The sequence below is a fragment of the Oncorhynchus keta genome, chromosome 28 (assembly GCF_023373465.1).
Source record: "Oncorhynchus keta strain PuntledgeMale-10-30-2019 chromosome 28, Oket_V2, whole genome shotgun sequence".
NCBI lineage: Eukaryota > Metazoa > Chordata > Actinopteri > Salmoniformes > Salmonidae > Oncorhynchus > Oncorhynchus keta.
This window is the reverse complement of record NC_068448.1, coordinates 2,431,514-2,453,328: the sequence shown is the minus strand read 5'-3', so window position 1 is coordinate 2,453,328 and position 21,815 is coordinate 2,431,514. Positions and strand designations below refer to the sequence as shown.

At 40.8% G+C, this 21,815-nt stretch overlaps 1 protein-coding gene across 50 annotated transcripts in view; it reads left to right on the top strand.

Moving 5' to 3' along the window:
- Positions 1-860: 860 nt before the first annotated feature.
- The window catches only part of tfe3a (transcription factor binding to IGHM enhancer 3a), a 59,415-nt gene continuing 38,460 nt past the window's right edge, over positions 861-21,815 (top strand). For 49 of the 50 annotated variants that reach the window (XM_052484368.1, XM_052484352.1, XM_052484381.1 and 46 more), the window contains exons 1-4: positions 862-1,360; positions 9,691-9,803; positions 16,404-16,644; positions 18,463-18,687. In XM_052484368.1, the coding sequence (XP_052340328.1) occupies positions 16,453-16,644; positions 18,463-18,687 (417 nt within the window). In that variant the 5' untranslated portion in view covers positions 862-1,360; positions 9,691-9,803; positions 16,404-16,452. Of the gene's footprint in view, positions 1,361-9,690; positions 9,804-16,403; positions 16,645-18,462; positions 18,688-21,815 lie in introns of all 50 variants that reach the window. The other variant, XM_052484388.1, reaches the window with a different exon arrangement.

Genomic DNA, 21,815 nt, shown 5'->3' with positions numbered 1-21,815 from the left:
TGCTTATTGCTTTCCTGCTTTCCTCTATATTTAATATAACACACATACATTAATTATTCATTTCGTCCTGACCTGAAGTTTTGTTCTAGAGAAGGTATTTCACTCTGATGTGTGCCACAGAAAGTATTTGACTCTAGCCACAAAATTAGGGAACTTGGAAGGGGGGCCTGAGTAGTCCTATAACTCCATTCCTGTTCGATTCAGAGTCTAGAGGCATGAATCACAATGGAAATTAGCTATTGTAAGGCTGGTTGTCAAGCTATTGTCAGTCTGGTTGTCAGGCTGGTTGTCAGGCTGGTTGTCAAGCTATTGTCAGGCTGGCTGTCAGGCTGGTTGTCAAGCTATTGTCAGTCTGGTTGTCAGGCTGGTTGCCAGGCTGGTTGTCAGGATGGTTGTCAAGCTATTGTCAGGCTGGTTGTCAGGCTGGTTGCCAGGCTGGTTGTCAGGCTGGTTGTCCAACTATTGTCAGGCTGGCTGTCAGGCTGGTTGTCAAGCTATTGTCAGGCTGGTTGTCAGGCTGGTTGTCAGGCTGGTTGTCAAGCTATTGTCAGGCTGGTTGTCAGGCTGGTTGTCAAGCTATTGTCAGGCTGGTTGTCAGGCTGGTTAATGTGAAGCATGTCTGTTAACCCACCCCACCTACTCAGCCAATCAGGAGCCGCTACTGCGTTGAGGCGGTTGCACACTGCATCTGTTTAACTAAATCGTACCTGCTAAATAGTACGCGGTGAATAGTAAATAGTATGCAGTTTAAGTATGTAGTACGCTAGAATGGGTGTTCGGACACCGCCAATGGTACAAAGTTTCATTTGACAGAAAGGTGCGTGACTACTCCCTCGTGTGGCGATAATAATGGCTTTAGTTTACAAGCGTCTTATTTTTTTGTAACTCTTCGGATGCCTCTCTCTCGGGGCTGTAGCCTACGCAGCTAAAACGATTTAACAAGGTTTCTAGTGTATGATGGTCATTCTTTGATTTCGTTTATAATTATCGTTTGATCGCTGAGGCTTTATTTTATTTTTTTTTTCAACGGGAAATAGTTTAATGTTGATGACGTTCCATTTATTTTCTCGGTTGAACCGGTGAGCGGGGCAGGAGCCTCCTCTTTTGAGCTGTCAACCTGGCTTCCTGTTCCTACAACATTATAAAACGAGGACATTTATTGTTTTTGACAAAGTAATTGTTGTTCGTCATATTGATTTCTGCGTAAACTGAAACGTTTTTTTTGGATCGAATACTGAGGATATCGGCCTTTTTTCCCACCAAGGACCGACATGGATTTCCATCGCTCGGTTCCAGGCTTACACGGGATATCAGTTGTCTTTCTCCTAAAAGCTAAAGCTATTCTTTGATTTATCTATCGGTGAGTAGGACATTATTGTTTTCATATCATAACGGCTATAAAGACTATGAGCTGGTGTTTAGTTTCTGTCGTTGCGTTTCATTCGTCTGGTAACTGGAGAACCATGGCATCTTGGTGAGGCTTCACTGTTTACATTCTGTAGCTGTCTGGTGTGCGGATCCCGGCTGAGTATCTGGATCCGGATCCCGGCTGAGTATCTGGATCCGGATCCCGGCTGAGTATCTGGATCCGGATCCCGGCTGAGTATCTGGATCCGGATCCCGGCTGAGTATCTGGATCCGGATCCCGGCTGAGTATCTGGATCCGGATCCCGGCTGAGTATCTGGATCCGGATCCCGGCTGAGTATCTGGATCCAGATACCGACGGACCACCTGATCTATTCATATGTACTAGCACCGGTAGTTGTATTCCATTAGTAACCATGCAAATTGGTACATGTTACAATATACTGTCTTCAGAATACAGTATATTGTATTATCATGTGAGGCATGTTGGAACAGTAACATCTACTACTAGCCCATTTAACTGCTAAATGGGTCCTTCTCACGAAACTTCCTCTTGAGTAACTGAGAATAGGATCTGTACTTATCTATTTCACAATTATTATTATTATGCTTTTCATCAGATATTATGCATTTTACCAACATTTTCACCAAAATCTTATCACCATAACAGTTTTCAAAGTCCCCCAAAAGTTATAAACAAATCAATATTTCTTATATATTTTTTTAACATTGCTCCCCTAATGAAAAGGCCTGAGTTAAACACAACACTGAAAATAAAAATATTACAAATGAAATGACGCAATTATTAGCAAATTAAATCAGACTTTTTCCCAATTTGAGCTGTTTAGCCGTTTCTGTAAGGAGAAGGCCAAGTGGGGTAACGGGGGGTGTTAGAGAATAAGAACCTAATTCTGAAGGCATCTAAATTAATTAACTTAACTTGTGCTCATCTAAGAACTACTCCTCTCGACTCATCATGGTTGAATAAAACTTTATTTAAAAACTGAGTTTTTACAAGGAACTTGCAAACGGTGTTACATAATGAGACATCTATCCATTTGTATGTAATGAATATTATAGTTTAGTGTAAACTTCAACTAGTATATACGTTTTTATGATTTATGGAGAAATTACAGCAACATTTAATCCGGACACATTTCGGTAAAGAGAATTTGAGGTGAAAATGTACAATGTCTTTAAAATAAGACACAATCTGGAAAAACTAGACCTCTTAGTCCTCAGAATCAAAGTTGATTTTTGCAGATGCGTCATGATTTTGTCACTTAATTTGCTACAGACATTTTAAAACTGGTTTCATGAGAATCACCCAAATAGAGCTATCAGCTGATCAGTGAAAGGCCATTCTGTAACCTGTCTAGTCAAGATACTGTCCATTACCTTGTAACACATCTAATATACAGGGGTACTATACTATCTAATATACAGGGGTACTATACTATCTAATATACAGGGGTACTATACTATCTAATATACAGGGGTACTATACTATCATCTATTATACAGGGGTACTATACTATCTAATATACAGGGGTACTCTACTATCTATTATACAGGGGTACTATGCTATCTAATATACAGGGGTACTCTACTATCTATTATACAGGGGTACTATACTATCTATTATACAGGGGTACTCTACAATCTATTATACAGGGGTACTATACTATCATCTAATATACAGGGGTACTCTACTATCTATTATACAGGGGTACTATACTATCTAATATACAGGGGTACTATACTATCTATTATACAGGGGTACTATACTATCATCTATTATACAGGGGTACTATACTATCTAATATACAGGGGTACTATACTATCTATTATACAGGGGTACTATACTATCTAATATACAGGGTACTATACTATCTAATATACAGGGGTACTATACTATCTAATATACAGGGTACTATACTATCTAATATACAGGGGTACTATACTATCATCTATTATACAGGGGTACTATACTATCTAATATACAGGGGTACTCTACTATCTATTATACAGGGGTACTATACTATCTAATATACAGGGGTACTCTACAATTTATTATACAGGGGTACTATACTATCATCTAATATACAGGGGTACTCTACTATCTATTATACAGGGGTACTATACTATCTAATATACAGGGGTACTCTACTATCTATTATACAGGGGTACTATACTATCTAATATACAGGGGTACTCTACTATCTATTATACAGGGGTACTCTACTATCTATTATACAGGGGTACTCTAGTATCTAATATACAGGGATACTATACTATCATCTAATATCCAGGGGTACTCTACTATCATCTATTATACAGGGGTACTATACTATCTAATATACAGGGGTACTATACTATCTATTATACAGGGTACTATACTATCTAATATACAGGGGTACTATACTATCATCTATTATACAGGGTACTCTACTATCATCTAATATACAGGGTACTCTACTATCATCTATTATACAGGGGTACTATACTATCATCTATTATACAGGGGTACTATACTATCATCTATTATACAGGGGTACTCTACTATCATCTAATATACAGGGGTACTCTACTATCATCTAATATACAGGGGTACTCTACTATCATCTAATATACAGGGGTACTATACTATCTAATATACAGGGGTACTCTACTATCATCTATTATACAGGGGCACTATACTATCTAATATACAGGGGTACTATACTATCTATTATACAGGGGTACTATACTATCTAATATACAGGGGTACTATACTATCATCTATTATACAGGGGTACTATACTATCTAATATACAGGGGTACTATACTATCTATTGTACAGGGGTACTCTACTATCATCTATTATACAGGGTACTATACTATCTAATATACAGGGTACTATACTATCTAATATACAGGGTACTATACTATCTAATATACAAGGGTACTATACTATCTAATATACAGGGGTACTATACTATCTAATATACAGGGTACTATACTATCATCTATTATACAGGGGTACTATACTATCTAATATACAGGGGTACTCTACTATCTATTATACAGGGTACTATACTATCTAATATACAGGGTACTCTACAATTTATTATACAGGGGTACTATACTATCATCTAATATACAGGGGTACTCTACTATCTATTATACAGGGGTACTATACTATCTAATATACAGGGGTACTCTACAATTTATTATACAGGGGTACTATACTATCATCTATTATACAGGGGTACTATACTATCTAATATACAGGGGTACTCTACTATCTATTATACAGGGGTACTCTACTATCTATTATACAGGGGTACTCTAGTATCTAATATACAGGGATACTATACTATCATCTAATATCCAGGGGTACTCCACTATCATCTATTATACAGGGGTACTATACTATCTAATATACAGGGGTACTATACTATCTATTATACAGGGGTACTATACTATCTAATATACAGGGGTACTATACTATCATCTATTATACAGGGGTACTCTACTATCATCTAATATACAGGGGTACTCTACTATCATTTATTATACAGGGGTACTATACTATCATCTATTATACAGGGGTACTATACTATCATCTATTATACAGGGGTACTCTACTATCATCTAATATACAGGGGTACTCTACTATCATCTAATATACAGGGGTACTCTACTATCATCTAATATACAGGGGTACTATACTATCTAATATACAGGGGTACTCTACTATCATCTATTATACAGGGGCACTATACTATCTAATATACAGGGGTACTATACTATCTATTATACAGGGGTACTCTACTATCATCTATTATACAGGGTCACTATACTATCTAATATACAGGGGTACTATACTATCTATTATACAGGGGTACTATACTATCTAATATACAGGGGTACTATACTATCATCTATTATACAGGGGTACTATACTATCTAATATACAGGGGTACTATACTATCTATTGTACAGGGGTACTCTACTATCTAATATACAGGGGTACTCTACTATCTAATATACAGGGGTACTCTACTATCATCTATTATACAGGGGTACTATACTATCTAATATACAGGGGTACTATACTATCATCTATTATACAGGGGTACTATACTATCTAATATACAGGGTTACTCTACTATCTATTATACAGGGGTACTATACTATCTATTATACAGGGGTACTCTACTATCATCTAATATACAGGGGTACTCTACTATCATCTATTATACAGGGGTACTCTACTATCATCTATTATACAGGGGTACTATACTATCATCTATTATACAGGGGTACTCTACTATCATCTATTATACAGGGGTACTCTACTATCTATTATACAGGGGTACTATACTATCATCTATTATACAGGGGTACTCTACTATCATCTATTATACAGGGGTACTCTACTATCTATTATACAGGGGTACTATACTATCATCTATTATACAGGGGTACTCTACTATCATCTATTATACAGGGGTACTATACTATCTAATATACAGGGGTACTCTACTATCATCTATTATACAGGGGTACTATACTATCTATTATACAGGGGTACTATACTATCTAATATACAGGGGTACTCTACTATCATCTATTATACAGGGGTACTCTACTATCATCTATTATACAGGGGTACTCTACTATCTAATATATAGGGGTACTATACGATCTAATATACAGGGGTACTCTACTATCATCTATTATACAGGGGTACTCTACTATCATCTATTATACAGGGGTACTATACTATCATCTATTATACAGGGGTACTATACTATCTAATATACAGGGGTACTATACTATCATCTATTATACAGGGGTACTCTACTATCTAATATACAGGGGTACTCTACTATCTAATATACAGGGGTACTCTACTATCTAATATACAGGGGTACTCTACTATCTAATATACAGGGGTACTCTACTATCTAATATACAGGGGTACTCTACTATCATCTATTATACAGGGGAACTATACTATCATCTATTATACAGGGGTACTATACTATCATCTATTATACAGGGGTACTATACTATCTAATATACAGGGGTACTATACTATCTAATATACAGGGGTACTATACTATCATCTATTATACAGGGGTACTATACTATCATCTATTATACAGGGGTACTCTACTATCTAATATACAGGGGTACTATACTATCATCTATTATACAGGGGTACTATACTATCATCTATTATACAGGGGTACTATACTATCTAATATACAGGGGTACTATACTATCATCTATTATACAGGGGTACTATACTATCTAATATACAGGGGTACTCTACTATCTAATATACAGGGGTACTATACTATCTAATATACAGGGGTACTCTACTATCTATTATACAGGGGTACTATACTATCATCTAATATACAGGGGTACTCTACTATCTATTATACAGGGGTACTCTACTATCTAATATACAGGGGTACTATACTATCATCTATTATACAGGGGTACTATACTATCATCTATTATACAGGGGTACTCTACTATCTAATATACAGGGGTACTCTACTATCTAATATACAGGGGTACTATACTATCTAATATACAGGGGTACTCTACTGTCTAATATACAGGGGTACTCTACTATACTAATATGTCCAGTCGTTAATCAACTATAAATAGCTCTCTAAGGTCTGTCAGCGAATGACATAATAGGACAAATGAATTGCACTTTGTGCAGCCATTCTACCATTACAACTCTCAACACAAGTATGTTGAAATCTGAGCTGAGGTTAGTGGTGGATAGTATACCATATTTTATGATATACCGGTGTTGATGCAGGGACCGGTTTGGGTTTTAACTTTACCTTTACCTATACCTATCTACAGCGCTTTCTCTCGGTGCCACTTTCCACACAGACCTAACCACGCCCCCTGTCACCCGAGGAGCGCATTTGATGTTCCTCAACCACAGACACCTGCGTTCAGTCTCTGCCTGGTCAATAATGCAGCACACGCAACGATGCTGTTTTCACTTTGCTTCTCGATATAAATCCTCCAGCGTTCTATAATGACACTATCGGTTTGTGTCATGCATTAGCAAACAGCGAGTCTGTCTTTTCTTAGCAAGTTGTCCTAAATCTTATGAGATGCTAATTGTTAGCCGCTAATGCTAATAGCTAGCTAGCTAATAAATGGACTGAGTAAGAGCAAACGCAGCTAGCTAATACAGGTTGATAATACCAGTGATGGTGTGTAGACCGAAATCAGCATGTTGTTTGTGCAACAATATCTTCTAAATCAAATAGGAATTTGCAGAGCAAGAATATGTTAGCGACATGAAGTAGCTATGAGAAAACATGCAATGTAGCCAAAGCTTATAGGGTCCCCTAGGAAACACTTATCAACACTTTAGTTCCTACCATCACAATAACTCCTCCCTGGCATTTTCATTCGTTGTCATCTCAAACAACACTGTATTCAAAGTGCCCACTATTATATTATAACTATTTAATTAGAATAGTAATTCTATTTCCATGATTCCAACAGTTTTGTGCTAATTGGCAAGTATGTTACTGACCTGTAGTTGTATGTTACTGATCTGTAGTTGTATGTTACTGATCTGTAGTTGTATGTTACTGACCTGTAGTTGTATATTACTGACCTGTAGTTGTATGTTACTGACCTGTAGTTGTATATTACTGACCTGTAGTTGTATGTTACTGACCTGTAGGTGTATATTACTGACCTGTAGTTGTATATCACTGACCTGTAGTTGTATGTTACTGACCTGTAGTTGTATATTACTGACCTGTAGTTGTATATCACTGACCTGTAGTTGTATATTACTGACCTGTAGTTGTATATTACTGACCTGTAGTTGTATATTACTGACCTGTAGTTGTATATTGCTGACCTGTAGTTGTATATTACTGACCTGTAGTTGTATATTACTGACCTGTAGTTGTATATTACTGACCTGTAGTTGTATGTTACTGACCTGTATGTTACTGACCTGTATGTTACTGACCTGTAGTTGTATATTACTGACCTGTAGTTGTATATTACTGACCTGTAGTTGTATGTTACTGACCTGTAGTTGTATGTTACTGACCTGTAGTTGTATATCACTGACCTGTAGTTGTATGTTACTGACCTGTATATTACTGACCTGTATGTTACTGACCTGTAGTTGTATATTACTGACCTGTAGTTGTATATTACTGACCTGTATGTTACTGACCTGTAGTTGTATATTACTGACCTGTAGTTGTATGTTACTGATCTGTAGTTGTATGTTACTGACCTGTAGTTGTATGTCACTGACCTGTAGTTGTATATTACTGACCTGTAGTTGTATGTTACTGACCTGTATGTTACTGACCTGTATGTTACTGACCTGTAGTTGTATGTTACTGATCTGTAGTTGTATGTTACTGACCTGTAGTTGTATGTTACTGATCTGTAGTTGTATGTTACTGACCTGTAGTTGTATGTTACTGACCTGTATGTTACTGACCTGTATGTTACTGACCTGTAGTTGTATGTTACTGATCTGTAGTTGTATGTTACTGATCTGTAGTTGTATGTTACTGACCTGTATGTTACTGACCTGTATGTTACTGACCTGTAGTTGTATGTTACTGATCTGTAGTTGTATGTTACTGATCTGTAGTTGTATGTTACTGACCTGTATGTTACTGACCTGTATGTTACTGATCTGTAGTTGTATGTTACTGACCTGTAGTTGTATATTACTGATCTGTAGTTGTATGTTACTGACCTGTAGTTGTATATTACTGACCTGTAGTTGTATATTACTGACCTGTAGTTGTATGTTACTGACCTGTAGTTGTATGTTACTGACCTGTAGTTGTATGTTACTGACCTGTATGTTACTGACCTGTATGTTACTGATCTGTAGTTGTATGTTACTGACCTGTAGTTGTATATTACTGATCTGTAGTTGTATGTTACTGACCTGTAGTTGTATGTTACTGACCTGTAGTTGTATATTACTGACCTGTAGTTGTATGTTACTGACCTGTAGTTGTATATTACTGACCTGTAGTTGTATGTTACTGACCTGTAGTTGTATGTTACTGACCTGTAGTTGTATGTTACTGACCTGTAGTTGTATGTTACTGACCTGTAGTTGTATATTACTGACCTGTAGTTGTATGTTACTGACCTGTAGTTGTATGTTACTGACCTGTAGTTGTATGTTACTGACCTGTAGTTGTATGTTACTGACCTGTAGTTGTATGTTACTGACCTGTAGTTGTATGTTACTGACCTGTAGTTGTATATCACTGACCTGTAGTTGTTTCCAGTGTGGAGCCCCTCCTACCTGAGTCGGGGATAGAGGCGGACATCGAGGTCAAGAGCATCCTCTCTTCAGACTCTGATACCTTCTACCAGCTGTAAACGAGCCCATCACTCTGAGGTGAATACACACACACACACACACACACACACACACACACACACACACACTGTAGTTGTACACACACACACTCGCTCTCTGTCTGTCTGTCTGTCTGTCTGTCTGTCTGTCTGTCTGTCTGTCTGTCTGTCTGTCTGTCTGTCTGTCTGTCTGTCTGTCTGTCTGTCTGTCTGTCTGTCTGTCTGTAGTTGTCTTCTGTCCTGTCTGTCTGTCTGTGTTGTCTGTCTGTCTGTCTGTCTGTCTGTCTGTCTGTCTGTCTGTGTTACTGTCTGTCTGTCTGTCCTGTCTGTCTGTCTGTCTGTCTGTCTGTTACTGATCTGTCTGTCTGTCTGTCTGTCTGTCTGTCTGTCTGTAGTCTGTCTGTCTGTCTGTCTGTCTGTCTGTTACTGTCTGTAGTTGTCTGTTACTGACCTGTCTGTCTGTCTGTTGTCTGTCTGTCTGTCTGTCTGTCTGTCTGTCTGTCTGTCTGTCTGTCTGTCTGTCTGTCTGTCTGTCTGTCTGTCTGTCTGTCTGTCTGTCTGTCTGTCTGTCTGTCTCTTTACATTTAAGTCATTTAGCAGACGCTCTTATCTGAGCGACTTACAAATTGGTGCATTCACCTTATGTCTCTCACTATTTGTCTGTCTCTTTGTCTGTTTGCCTGTCTGTCTCTCCCCCTCTCTCTCTCTGTCTGTCTCACCTCTCCCCCTCTCTCTCTATATGTCTGTCTCTCCTCCCCCCTCTCTGTCTCTCGCTGTCTTCTCCCTCTCTCACTCTCTGTCTTTCTCTCACTCTCCCCCTCTCTCTCTATATGTCTGTCTCTCACTCTCCCCCTCTCTGTCTGTCTGTCTGTCTGTCTGTCTGTCTGTCTGTCTGTCTGTCTGTCTGTCTGTCTGTCTGTCTCTCTGTCTCTCTGTCTCTCTGTCTCTCTTTCTCTCTCTCTTTCTCTCTGTGTTTGTGTGCATGTATGTGTGTGAAGCTGGGCATCAGGTTACTGCTGTGATTTCCAGTCTCAGTCAGTCAGTACCCTGGGAGTTTCCACAGTGTATTCACCAGTGACTCAGCATGTGAATGTGTGTATAGTATTAGTATCACGAACAGTATATAACCAAATATGAGATATCTTCACATCCACTGTGGAGAGGTTGTGTTCATTTGTTGAAGGTTACAGTCGTAACTTACTTTCACAACTTTACATTTACATTACATTTAAGTCATTTAGCAGACGCTCTTATCCAGAGCGACTTACAAATTAGACAGTAATGTTGATCTTTAACTTAGACTTAGACACAAAACCTTTAGATAGTCAATGGTATTTCTAGCGTGATCATGTTGTGGGAAATTATGACTGGGAGATCCCTCCCCAGTGTGGAGGAGGTAGGGTGTTGGGTAACGTGAATTTGTAATTCTGATCCCCTTGTCTCCTCTATCCAGGGGCTTCCCAGTGAGTGACTGGGCAGCATTTGGTACCGCCCTAGGGAGATTATGTTTACTGGGGGGTTAGGATGTCTGGAGACATATACAAATGTATATGCAGGATATTGTGGGAATTTCTGACTGTTTAGTGAAGGAATAGGCAACTCCCCTTTTTGTAGTCCCGTGGATAAAAAAATAAAATAAAATAATAATAATTAATATATATATTATTCGTAAAGTATTCAGACCTCTTGACTGTTTTCCACATTTTGTTACGTTACAGCCTTGTTCTAAAATGGATTAAATACTTTTATTTCCTCATCAATCTACACACAATACCCCACAATTGAAAGCGAAAACAGGTTTTCGAGAAATTGAGCAAGGAAGATGTTTCTACAACTTGATTTGTAAGGTAGACATATCGCCTGTGTAAGGGTACTAGGGTTTAGTGTGTTGGCTTTCTTTAGTTCAGATCCAGGTGCTTCCCAGTGAGTGAGTCATGAGCTGTTATTTCTCTGAATGGAAATGTATCTACATGTGACCACAGAGTCTTGTGTAAACAGTCTTCTGTTCTTTCAGTCCTCTCTGTCTTGTGTAAACAGTCTTCTGTTCTTTCAGTCCTCTCTGTCTTGTGTAAACAGTCTTCTGTACGTTCAGTCGTCTCTGTCTTGTGTAAACAGTCTTCTGTTCTTTCAGTCGTCTCTGTCTTGTGTAAACAGTCTTTGTTACGTTCAGTCTTGTCTCTGTCTTGTGTAAACAGTCTTCTGTTCTTTCAGTCCTCTCTGTCTTGTGTAAACAGTCTTCTGTTCTTTCAGTCCTCTCTGTCTTGCGTAAACAGTCTTCTGTAAGTTCAGACATCTCTGTCTTGTGTAAACAGTCTTCTGTACGTTCAGTCGTCTCTGTCTTGTGTAAACAGTCTTCTGTTCGTTCAGTCGTCTCTGTCTTGTGTAAACAGTCTTCTGTTCGTTCAGTGACGTCTCTGTCTTGTGTAAACAGTCTTCTGTTCTTTCAGTCGTCTCTGTCTTGTGTAAACAGTCTTCTGTTCTTTCAGTCCTCTCTGTCTTGTGTAAACAGTCTTCTGTTCTTTCAGTCCTCTCTGTCTTGTGTAAACAGTCTTCTGTACGTTCAGTCGTCTCTGTCTTGTGTAAACAGTCTTCTGTTCTTTCAGTCGTCTCTGTCTTGTGTAAACAGTCTTCTGTTCGTTCAGTCGTCTCTGTCTTGTGAAAACAGTCTTCTGTACGTTCAGTCGTCTCTCTTGTGTAAACAGTCTTCTGTTCTTTCAGTCATCTCTGTCTTGTGTAAACAGTCTTCTTCTATAATGTATCTGTTCTTATGTAACAAGAAGTCTGAACTTTGACCTTTGCTACATATTGTTGTAATTGTTGTAACTACATAATATCATCACTTCCATTTATCGCTGAGGTCTGCCTCTTTATCAAGGAGACTGACAGGTCTTGTTTATTTAAATGAACTTTTATTTATTCAGGGCAACCCAATTGAGACCACTGCCTAATATACAATGGTGCCCTGAGAACAGAACAAATTACATCAATAGAACAAAAATATACAAACTACACGACAGCTATAAATACATCACAAACTACACGACAGCTATAAATACATCACAAACTACACGACAGCTATAAATACATCACAAAATACACGACAACTATAAATACATCACAAACTACACGACAGCTATAAATACATCCCAAACTACACGACAACTATAAATACATCACAAACTACACGACAGCTATAAATACATTACAAACTACACGACAGCTATAAATACATCCCAAACTACACGACAACTATAAATACATCACAAACTACACGACAGCTATAAATACATTACAAACTACACGACAGCTATAAATACATCACAAACTACACGACAACTATAAATACATCACAAACTACACGACAACTATAAATACATCACAAACTACATGACAACTATAAATACATCACAAACTACACGACAGCTATAAATACATTACAAACTACACGACAGCTATAAATACATTACAAACTACACGACAGCTATAAATACATCACAAACTACACGACAGCTATAAATACATCACAAACTACACGACAGCTATAAATACATCACAAACTACACGACAGCTATAAATACATCACAAACTACACGACAGCTATAAATACATTACAAACTACACGACAGCTATAAATACATCACAAACTACACGACAACTATAAATACATCACAAACTACACGACAGCTATAAATTACATGACAGCTATAAATACACCACAAACTACACGACAGCTATAAATACATCACAAAATACACGACAGCTATAAATACATCACAAAATACACGACAGCTATAAATACATCACAAACTACACGACAGCTATAAATACATCACAAACTACACGACAGCTATAAATACATTACAAACTACACGACAGCTATAAATACATCACAAACTACACTACAGCTATAAATACATCACAAACTACACGACAGCTATAAATACATCACAAACTACACGACAGCTATAAATACATCACAAACTACACGACAGCTATAAATACATTACAAACTACACGACAGCTATAAATACATCACAAACTACACGACAACTATAAATACATCACAAACTACACGACAGCTATAAATTACATGACAGCTATAAATACACCACAAACTACACGACAGCTATAAATACATCACAAAATACACGACAGCTATAAATACATCACAAACTACACGACAGCTATAAATACATCACAAACTACACGACAGCTATAAATACATCACAAACTACACGACAGCTATAAATACATCACAAACTACACGACAACTATAAATACATTACAAACTACACGACAGCTATAAATACATCACAAACTACACGACAACTATAAATACATCACAAACTACACGACAACTATAAATACATCACAAACTACACGACAACTATAAATACATCACAAACTACACGACAGCTATAAATACATCACAAACTACACGACAGCTATAAATACATCACAAACTACACGACAACTATAAATACATCCCAAACTACACGACAACTATAAATACATCACAAACTACACGACAGCTATAAATACATTACAAACTACACGACAGCTATAAATACATCACAAAATACACGACAGCTATAAATACATCACAAAATACACGACAGCTATAAATACATCACAAAATACACGACAGCTATAAATACATCACAAAATACACGACAGCTATAAATACATCACAAACTACACGACAGCTATAAATTACACGACATCTATAAATACACCACAAACTACACGACAGCTATAAATACATCACAAAATACACGACAGCTATAAATACATCACAAAATACACGACAGCTATAAATACATCACAAACTACACGACAGCTATAAATACATCCCAAACTACACGACAGCTATAAATACATCACAAACTACACGACAACTATAAATACATCACAAACTACACGACAGCTATAAATACATCACAAACTACACGACAGCTACAAATACATTACTTTCGGAATTGATTCAGACCCTTTCACTTTTTATCCCTTTACACTTGTGTGTATAAGGTAGTAGTTGTGGAATTGTTAGCTAGATCATTCGTTGGTTATTACTGCATTGTCGGAACTAGAAGCACAAGCATTTCGCTACACTCGCATTAACATCTGCTAACCATGTGTATGTGACAAATAACAATGTGATTTGACTTTTCCACATTGTGTTACGTTGCAGCCTTATTCTAAAATGTATTACATAGTTTTTTCCCCCTCGTCAATCTATACACAATATCCTATAATGACATCACAATACCCTATAATGACATCACAATACCCTATAATGACATCACAATACCCTATAATGACATCACAATACCCTATAATGACATCACAATATCCTATAATGACAAAACAAAAACAGGTTTGTAGAAATTTTCGCAAATTTATTCAAAATAAAAAACTGAAAATCACATTTATTCAGACCCTTTATTCAGTACTTTGTTGAAGCACCTTTGGCAGTGATTACAGCCTCCAGTCTTCTTGGGTATGATGCTACAAGCTTGGCATACCTGTATTTGGGGAGTTTCTCCCATTCTTCTCTGCAGATCCTCTCAAGCTCTGTCAGGTTGGATGGGGAGCGTTGCTGCACAGCTATTTTCAGGGCTCTCCAGAGATGTTCGATCGGGTTCAAGTCCGGGCTCTGGCTGGCCCACTCAAGGACATTCAGAGACTTTTTCCCAAAGCCACTCCTGCGTTGTCTTGGCTGTGTGCTTAGGGTCATTGTCACTGTACTTTGCTTCGTTCATCTTTCCCTCGATCCTGACTAGTCTCCCAGTCCCTGCCACTGAAAAACATCCCCACAGCATGATGCTGCCACCACCATGCTTCACCGTAAGACGTGATGCTTGGCATTCAGGCCAAAGAGTTCAATCTTGGTTTCATCAGACCAGATAATCTTGTTTCTTGCTGTCGTGCCTTTTTACAGAGGAGTGGCTTCCATCTGGTCACTCTATCAAAAGGCCTGATTGGTGGAGTGCTGCAGACATGGTTGTTCTTCTGGAAGTTTCTCACATCGCCACAGAGGATCTCTGGAGCTCTGTCAGAGTGACCATCGGGTTCTTGGTCACCTGCCTGACCAATGCCCTTATCCCTCGATTGCTCAGTTTGGCCGGGTGGCCAGATCTAGGAAGAGTCTTGGTGGTTCCAAACTTCTTCCATTTAAGACTGATGGAGGCGACTGTGTTCTTGGGGACTTTCAATTGAATTTACCACAGGCGGACTCCAAGTTGTCAAAACATCTCAAGGATGATCAATGGAAACAAGATGCACCTGAGCTTAATTTCGAGTCTCATAGCAAAGGGTCCGAATACCTTTTTAAGTAAGGTATTTATGTTTTTATTTTATTTTAAATTAGCAAACATTTCTAAAAACCTGGTTTTGCTTTACCATTATAATGTATTGTGTGTAGATTGATGAGGAAAACATTTTATTTCATCCATTTTAGAACAAGGCTGTAACTTAACAAAATGTGGAGAAAGGGAAGGGGTCTGAATACTTTCCGAATGCCCTGTAGATGGTTTTAAACTGACCTGACTCCGTCCTTCATGGTCTGCCCCTGTAGCCTGTTTTAACATTTGTGTTTTTTAAGGTGACCTGACTCTGTCCCCCTTCTCTCCGCCTGCAGCCTGTCTTCACCCCCCTCTGATACGGCGTGTCCTTCCACCAGCTCAGTGATGACGTCTCGGGTGTTGATGAGGCAGGAGCTGATGCGCCAGCAGGCCAGGGACCAGGAGAGGAGAGAGGCCCAGCAGCAGGTCTCCTCGGCTCAGTTACACACCACCGACTCCTCCCCAGCCATCTCCATGGCCCCAGAGCATACCGAAGCCCGACCACCCCCTGCCCAGGTTCCTGTGGAGGTCCTCAAGGTAAGGTCATATGACCACCCCCTGTTCAGGTTCCTGTGGAGGTCCTCAAGGTAAGGTCATATGACCACCCCATACTCAGGTTCCTGTGGTAGTCCTCGAGGTAAGGTCATATGACCACCCCATACTCAGGTTCCTGTGGTAGTCCTCGAGGTAAGGTCATATGACCACCCCCTGTTCAGGTTCCTGTGGAGGTCCTCAAGGTAAGGTCATATGACCACCCCATACTCAGGTTCCTGTGGTAGTCCTCGAGGTAAGGTCATATGACCACCCCCTGTTCAGGTTCCTGTGGAGGTCCTCAAGGTAAGGTCATATGACCACCCCATACTCAGGTTCCTGTGGTAGTCCTCGAGGTAAGGTCATATGACCACCCCATACTCAGGTTCCTGTGGAGGTCCTCGAGGTAAGGTCATATGACCACCCCTTGTTCAGGTTCCTGTGGAGGTCCTCAAGGTAAGGTCATATGACCACCCCATACTCAGGTTCCTGTGGTAGTCCTCGAGGTAAGGTCATATGACCACCCCTTGTTCAGGTTCCTGTGGAGGTCCTCAAGGTAAGGTCATTACTTTCCTGAAACTCTCGGAGGGCTGTTGGGTTTGCAATTCACTAGAAACATCTGGTCTGGTTGTGTGTCAAAGAAATGACAGTTGGAGCGTTCCAGAATTGCGGACATGATAATAATTAGATACTATAGTGCAGGAGTCCTGCAGTCCCCCAAACACATAGACCATCAGCAACATGGGTATGAATCACAACCCTTTCACCCTGTTTCCCTACATCTACTGTCAATACATCATCTGGAGGGCTTGAGGAGGGCTGGCCTTGAGGAGGGCTGGGTTTGAGGAGGGTTGGTCTTGAGGAGGGCTGGTCTTGAGGAGGGCTGGTCTTGAGGAGGGCTGGTCTTGAGGAGGGCTGGGTTTGGGGAGGGCTGGTCTTGAGGAGGGCTGGTCTTGAGGAGGGCCGGTTCTTGAGGAGGGCTGCGTTTGTGGAGGGCTGGTCTTGAGGAGGGCTGGTCTTGAGGAGGGCTGGTCTTGAGGAGGGCTGGTCTTGAGGAGGGCTGGTCTTGAGGAGGGCTGGTCTTGAGGAGGGCTGGGCTTGAGGAGGGCTGGCCTTGAGGAGGGCTGGTCTTGAGGAGGGCTGGGTTTGGGGAGGGCTGGTCTTGAGGAGGGTTGGGTTTGGGGAGGGCTGGTCTTGAGGAGGGCTGGTCTTGAGGAGGGCTGGTCTTGAGGAGGGTTGGTCTTGAGGAGGGCTGGTCTTGAGGAGGGTTGGTCTTGAGGAGGGCTGGTCTTGAGGAGGGCTGGTCTTGAGGAGGGCTGGGCTTGAGGAGGGTTGGTCTTGAGGAGGGCTGGTTTTGAGGAGGGCTGGTCTTGAGGGCTGGGTTTGGGGAGGGCTGGGGTTTGGGGAGGGCTGGGTTTTGGGAGGGCTGGGTTTGTGGAGGACTGGGTTTGGGGAGGACTGGGTTTGGGGAGGACTGAGTTTGGGGAGGACTGGGTTTGGGGAGGACTGGGTTCGGGGAGGACTGGGTTCGGGAGGACTGGGTTCGGGGGACTGGGTTTGGGGAGGACCGGGTTCGGGGAGGACTGGGTTCGGGGAGGACTGGGTTTGGGGAGGTTTGAGGAGGACTGGGATTGGGGAGGTTTGAGGAGGACTGGGATTGGGGAGGTTTGAGGAGGACTGGGATTGGGGAGGTTTGAGGAGGACTGGGTTTGGGGGGCCTGGGTTTGCTTTTGTTTTAACGTTTTAAATCGAAGTGGGAGATGTTGCAGATACTGTATTACATTGTCTCTCTAACTAACCCCAGTGTGTCTCTCTCTCCTATAGGTTCAGACCTACCTGGAGAACCCCACTAAGTACCACCTCCAGGCCTCCCAGAGACAGCAGGTTAAACACTACCTCTCCTCCACCGTGGGGAACAAACTGACCAATCAGACGCTGGGCGCCTCCCCCTCACCTCACTCCGGATCCGCCCCCGAGCTCCAGCCTGCAACCAGCAGCTCTCCTAGCAGCCCATTGGCTGTGCTCAGCCTGAGCTCCAACAAAGAGGAGGTATGGGCCAGATCTCTTATGAATATTACTAACAATAATAGATTAAACTAATTTTGGTTGAGGAATTCGTGAAATAGGTTGTATGGAGTGTAATGCAATACAATGTCATATTATGAATCTACAATGTATGTTCTTAACCCTAGGCAACATGGCCCTGGAGGCTCACTGGGATATTGGTATCTACACTATTCCAACAATGATCCATTTTCAACTCAATACGTGTATTCCCCATTTATTTTATTTTTTTAATAACATAAATGTACTGTAATTAAAACTGCTAAATGTTCTCTCTGCCTCATGACACAATGTGTAGAATTGCAGGATATTAGATTTAAAGCTGCAACAACAACAACAACAACAACATCTCTCTGCCCCATTGACAAAATGTGTAGAAATGTGCTCCATTTTCTCTTCGATGCCAAGAGGCTTTAAAATGCTCCTTCCCAGGGCCTGAGACTTGGTTTGTCCGTCCACGCACGGTCAAAGTCCTAGTAAAAGTCCTTGTATTTTATATATTGTTATTTATTTAATTTAATTCCAGTTGTGTTCCTATTTTGAGGAGGGGGGGGGAGGGTCCCTGATGAATTTTGCTGTCACATAAAGTGGTCCCTGGCCCCAAAACGTTTGAGAACCCCTGTTCTATTCTACACGAGAGATCCCCTGTTCTATTCTACATGAGAGAACCCCTGTTCTATTCTACACGAGAGAACCCCTGTTCTATTCTACACGAGAGAACCCCTGTTCTATTCTACACGAGGGAACCCCTGTTATATTCTACATGAGAGAACCCCTGTTCTATTCTACACGAGAGAACCCCTGTTATATTCTACACGAGAGAACCCCTCTTCTATTCTACACGAGAGAACCCCTGTTCTATTCTACACGAGACAACCCCTGTTCTATTCTACATGAGAGAACCCCTGTTCTATTCTACACGAGAGAACCCCTGTTCTATTCTACACGAGAGAACCCCTGGGACCTGAGCCCTAGGACCGTGCCCCAGGACTACCTGACATGATGGCTCCTTGCTGTCCCCAGTCCACCTGACTGTGCTGCTGCTCCAGTTTCAACTGTTCTGCCTTATTATTATTCGACCATGCTGGTCATTTATGAACATTTGAACATCTTGGTCATGTTCTGTTATAATCTCTACCCGGCACAGCCAGAAGAGGACTGGCCACCCCACATAGCCCGGTTCCTCTCTAGGTTTCTTCCTAGGTTTTGGCCTTTCTAGGGAGTTTTTCCTAGCCACCGTGCTTTTACACCTGCATTGTTTGCTGTTTGGGGTTTTAGGCTGGGTTTCTGTACAGCACTTTGAGATATCAGCTGATGTACGAAGGGCTATATAAATAAATTTGATTTGATTTGTTCTATTCTACACGAGAGAACCCCTGTTCTATTCTACACGAGAGAACCCCTGTTCTATTCTACACGAGAGAACCCCTGTTATATTCTACACGAGAGAACCCCTGTTCTATTCTACACGAGAGAACCCCTGTTCTATTCTACACGAGAGAACCCCTGTTCTATTCTACACGAGAGAACCCCTGTTCTATTCTAAACGAGGGAACCCCTGTTATATTCTACATGAGAGAACCCCTCTTCTATTCTACACGAGAGAACCCCTCTTCTATTCTACACGAGAGAACCCCTGTTCTATTCTACACGAGGGAACCCCTGTTATATTCTACATGAGAGAACCCCTCTTCTATTCTACACGAGACAACCCCTATTCTACATGAGAGAACCCCTGTTCTATTCTACACGAGAGAACCCCTGTTCTATTCTACACGAGAGAACCCCTGTTCTATTCTACACGAGGGAACCCCTGTTATATTCTACATGAGAGAACCCCTCTTCTATTCTACACGAGACAACCCCTGTTCTATTCTACATGAGAGAACCCCTGTTCTATTCTACACGAGAGAACCCCTGTTCTATTCTACACGAGGGAACCCCTGTTATATTCTACATGAGAGAACCCCTCTTCTATTCTACACGAGAGAACCCCTCTTCTATTCTACACGAGAGAACCCCTGTTCTATTCTACACGAGGGAACCCCTGTTATATTCTACATGAGAGAACCCCTCTTCTATTCTACACGAGAGAACCCCTGTTCTATTCTACATGAGAGAACCCCTGTTCTATTCTACATGAGAGAACCCCTGTTCTATTCTACACGAGAGAACCCCTGTTCTATTCTACATGAGAGAACCCCTGTTCTATTCTACATGAGAGAACCCCTGTTCTATTCTACACGAGACAACCCCTGTTCTATTCTACATGAGAGAACCCCTGTTCTATTCTACACGAGAGAACCCCTGTTCTATTCTACACGAGAGAACCCCTGTTCTATTCTACACGAGAGAACCCCTGTTCTATTCTACACGAGAGAACCCCTGTTCTATTCTACACGAGACAACCCCTGTTCTATTCTACACGAGAGAACCCCTGTTCTATTCTACACGAGAGAACCCCTGTTCTATTCTACACGAGAGAACCCCTGTTCTATTCTACACGAGAGAACCCCTGTTCTATTCTACACGAGAGAACCCCTGTTCTATTCTACACGAGAGAACCCCTGTTCTATTCTACACGAGAGAACCCCTGTTCTATTCTACACGAGAGAACCCCTGTTCTATTCTACACGAGAGAACCCCTGTTCTATTCTACATGAGAGAACCCCTGTTCTATTCTACACGAGACAACCCCTGTTCTATTCTACATGAGAGAACCCCTGTTCTATTCTACATGAGAGAACCCCTGTTCTATTCTACACGAGACAACCCCTGTTCTATTCTACACGAGAGAACCCCTGTTCTATTCTACATGAGAGAACCCCTGTTCTATTCTACATGAGAGAACCCCTGTTCTATTCTACATGAGAGAACCCCTGTTCTATTCTACACGAGACAACCCCTGTTCTATTCTACATGAGAGAACCCCTGTTCTATTCTACACGAGAGAACCCCTGTTCTATTCTACACGAGAGAACCCCTGTTCTATTCTACATGAGAGAACCCCTGTTCTATTCTACATGAGAGAACCCCTGTTCTATTCTACACGAGAGAACCCCTGTTCTATTCTACATGAGAGAACCCCTGTTCTATTCTACACGAGAGAACCC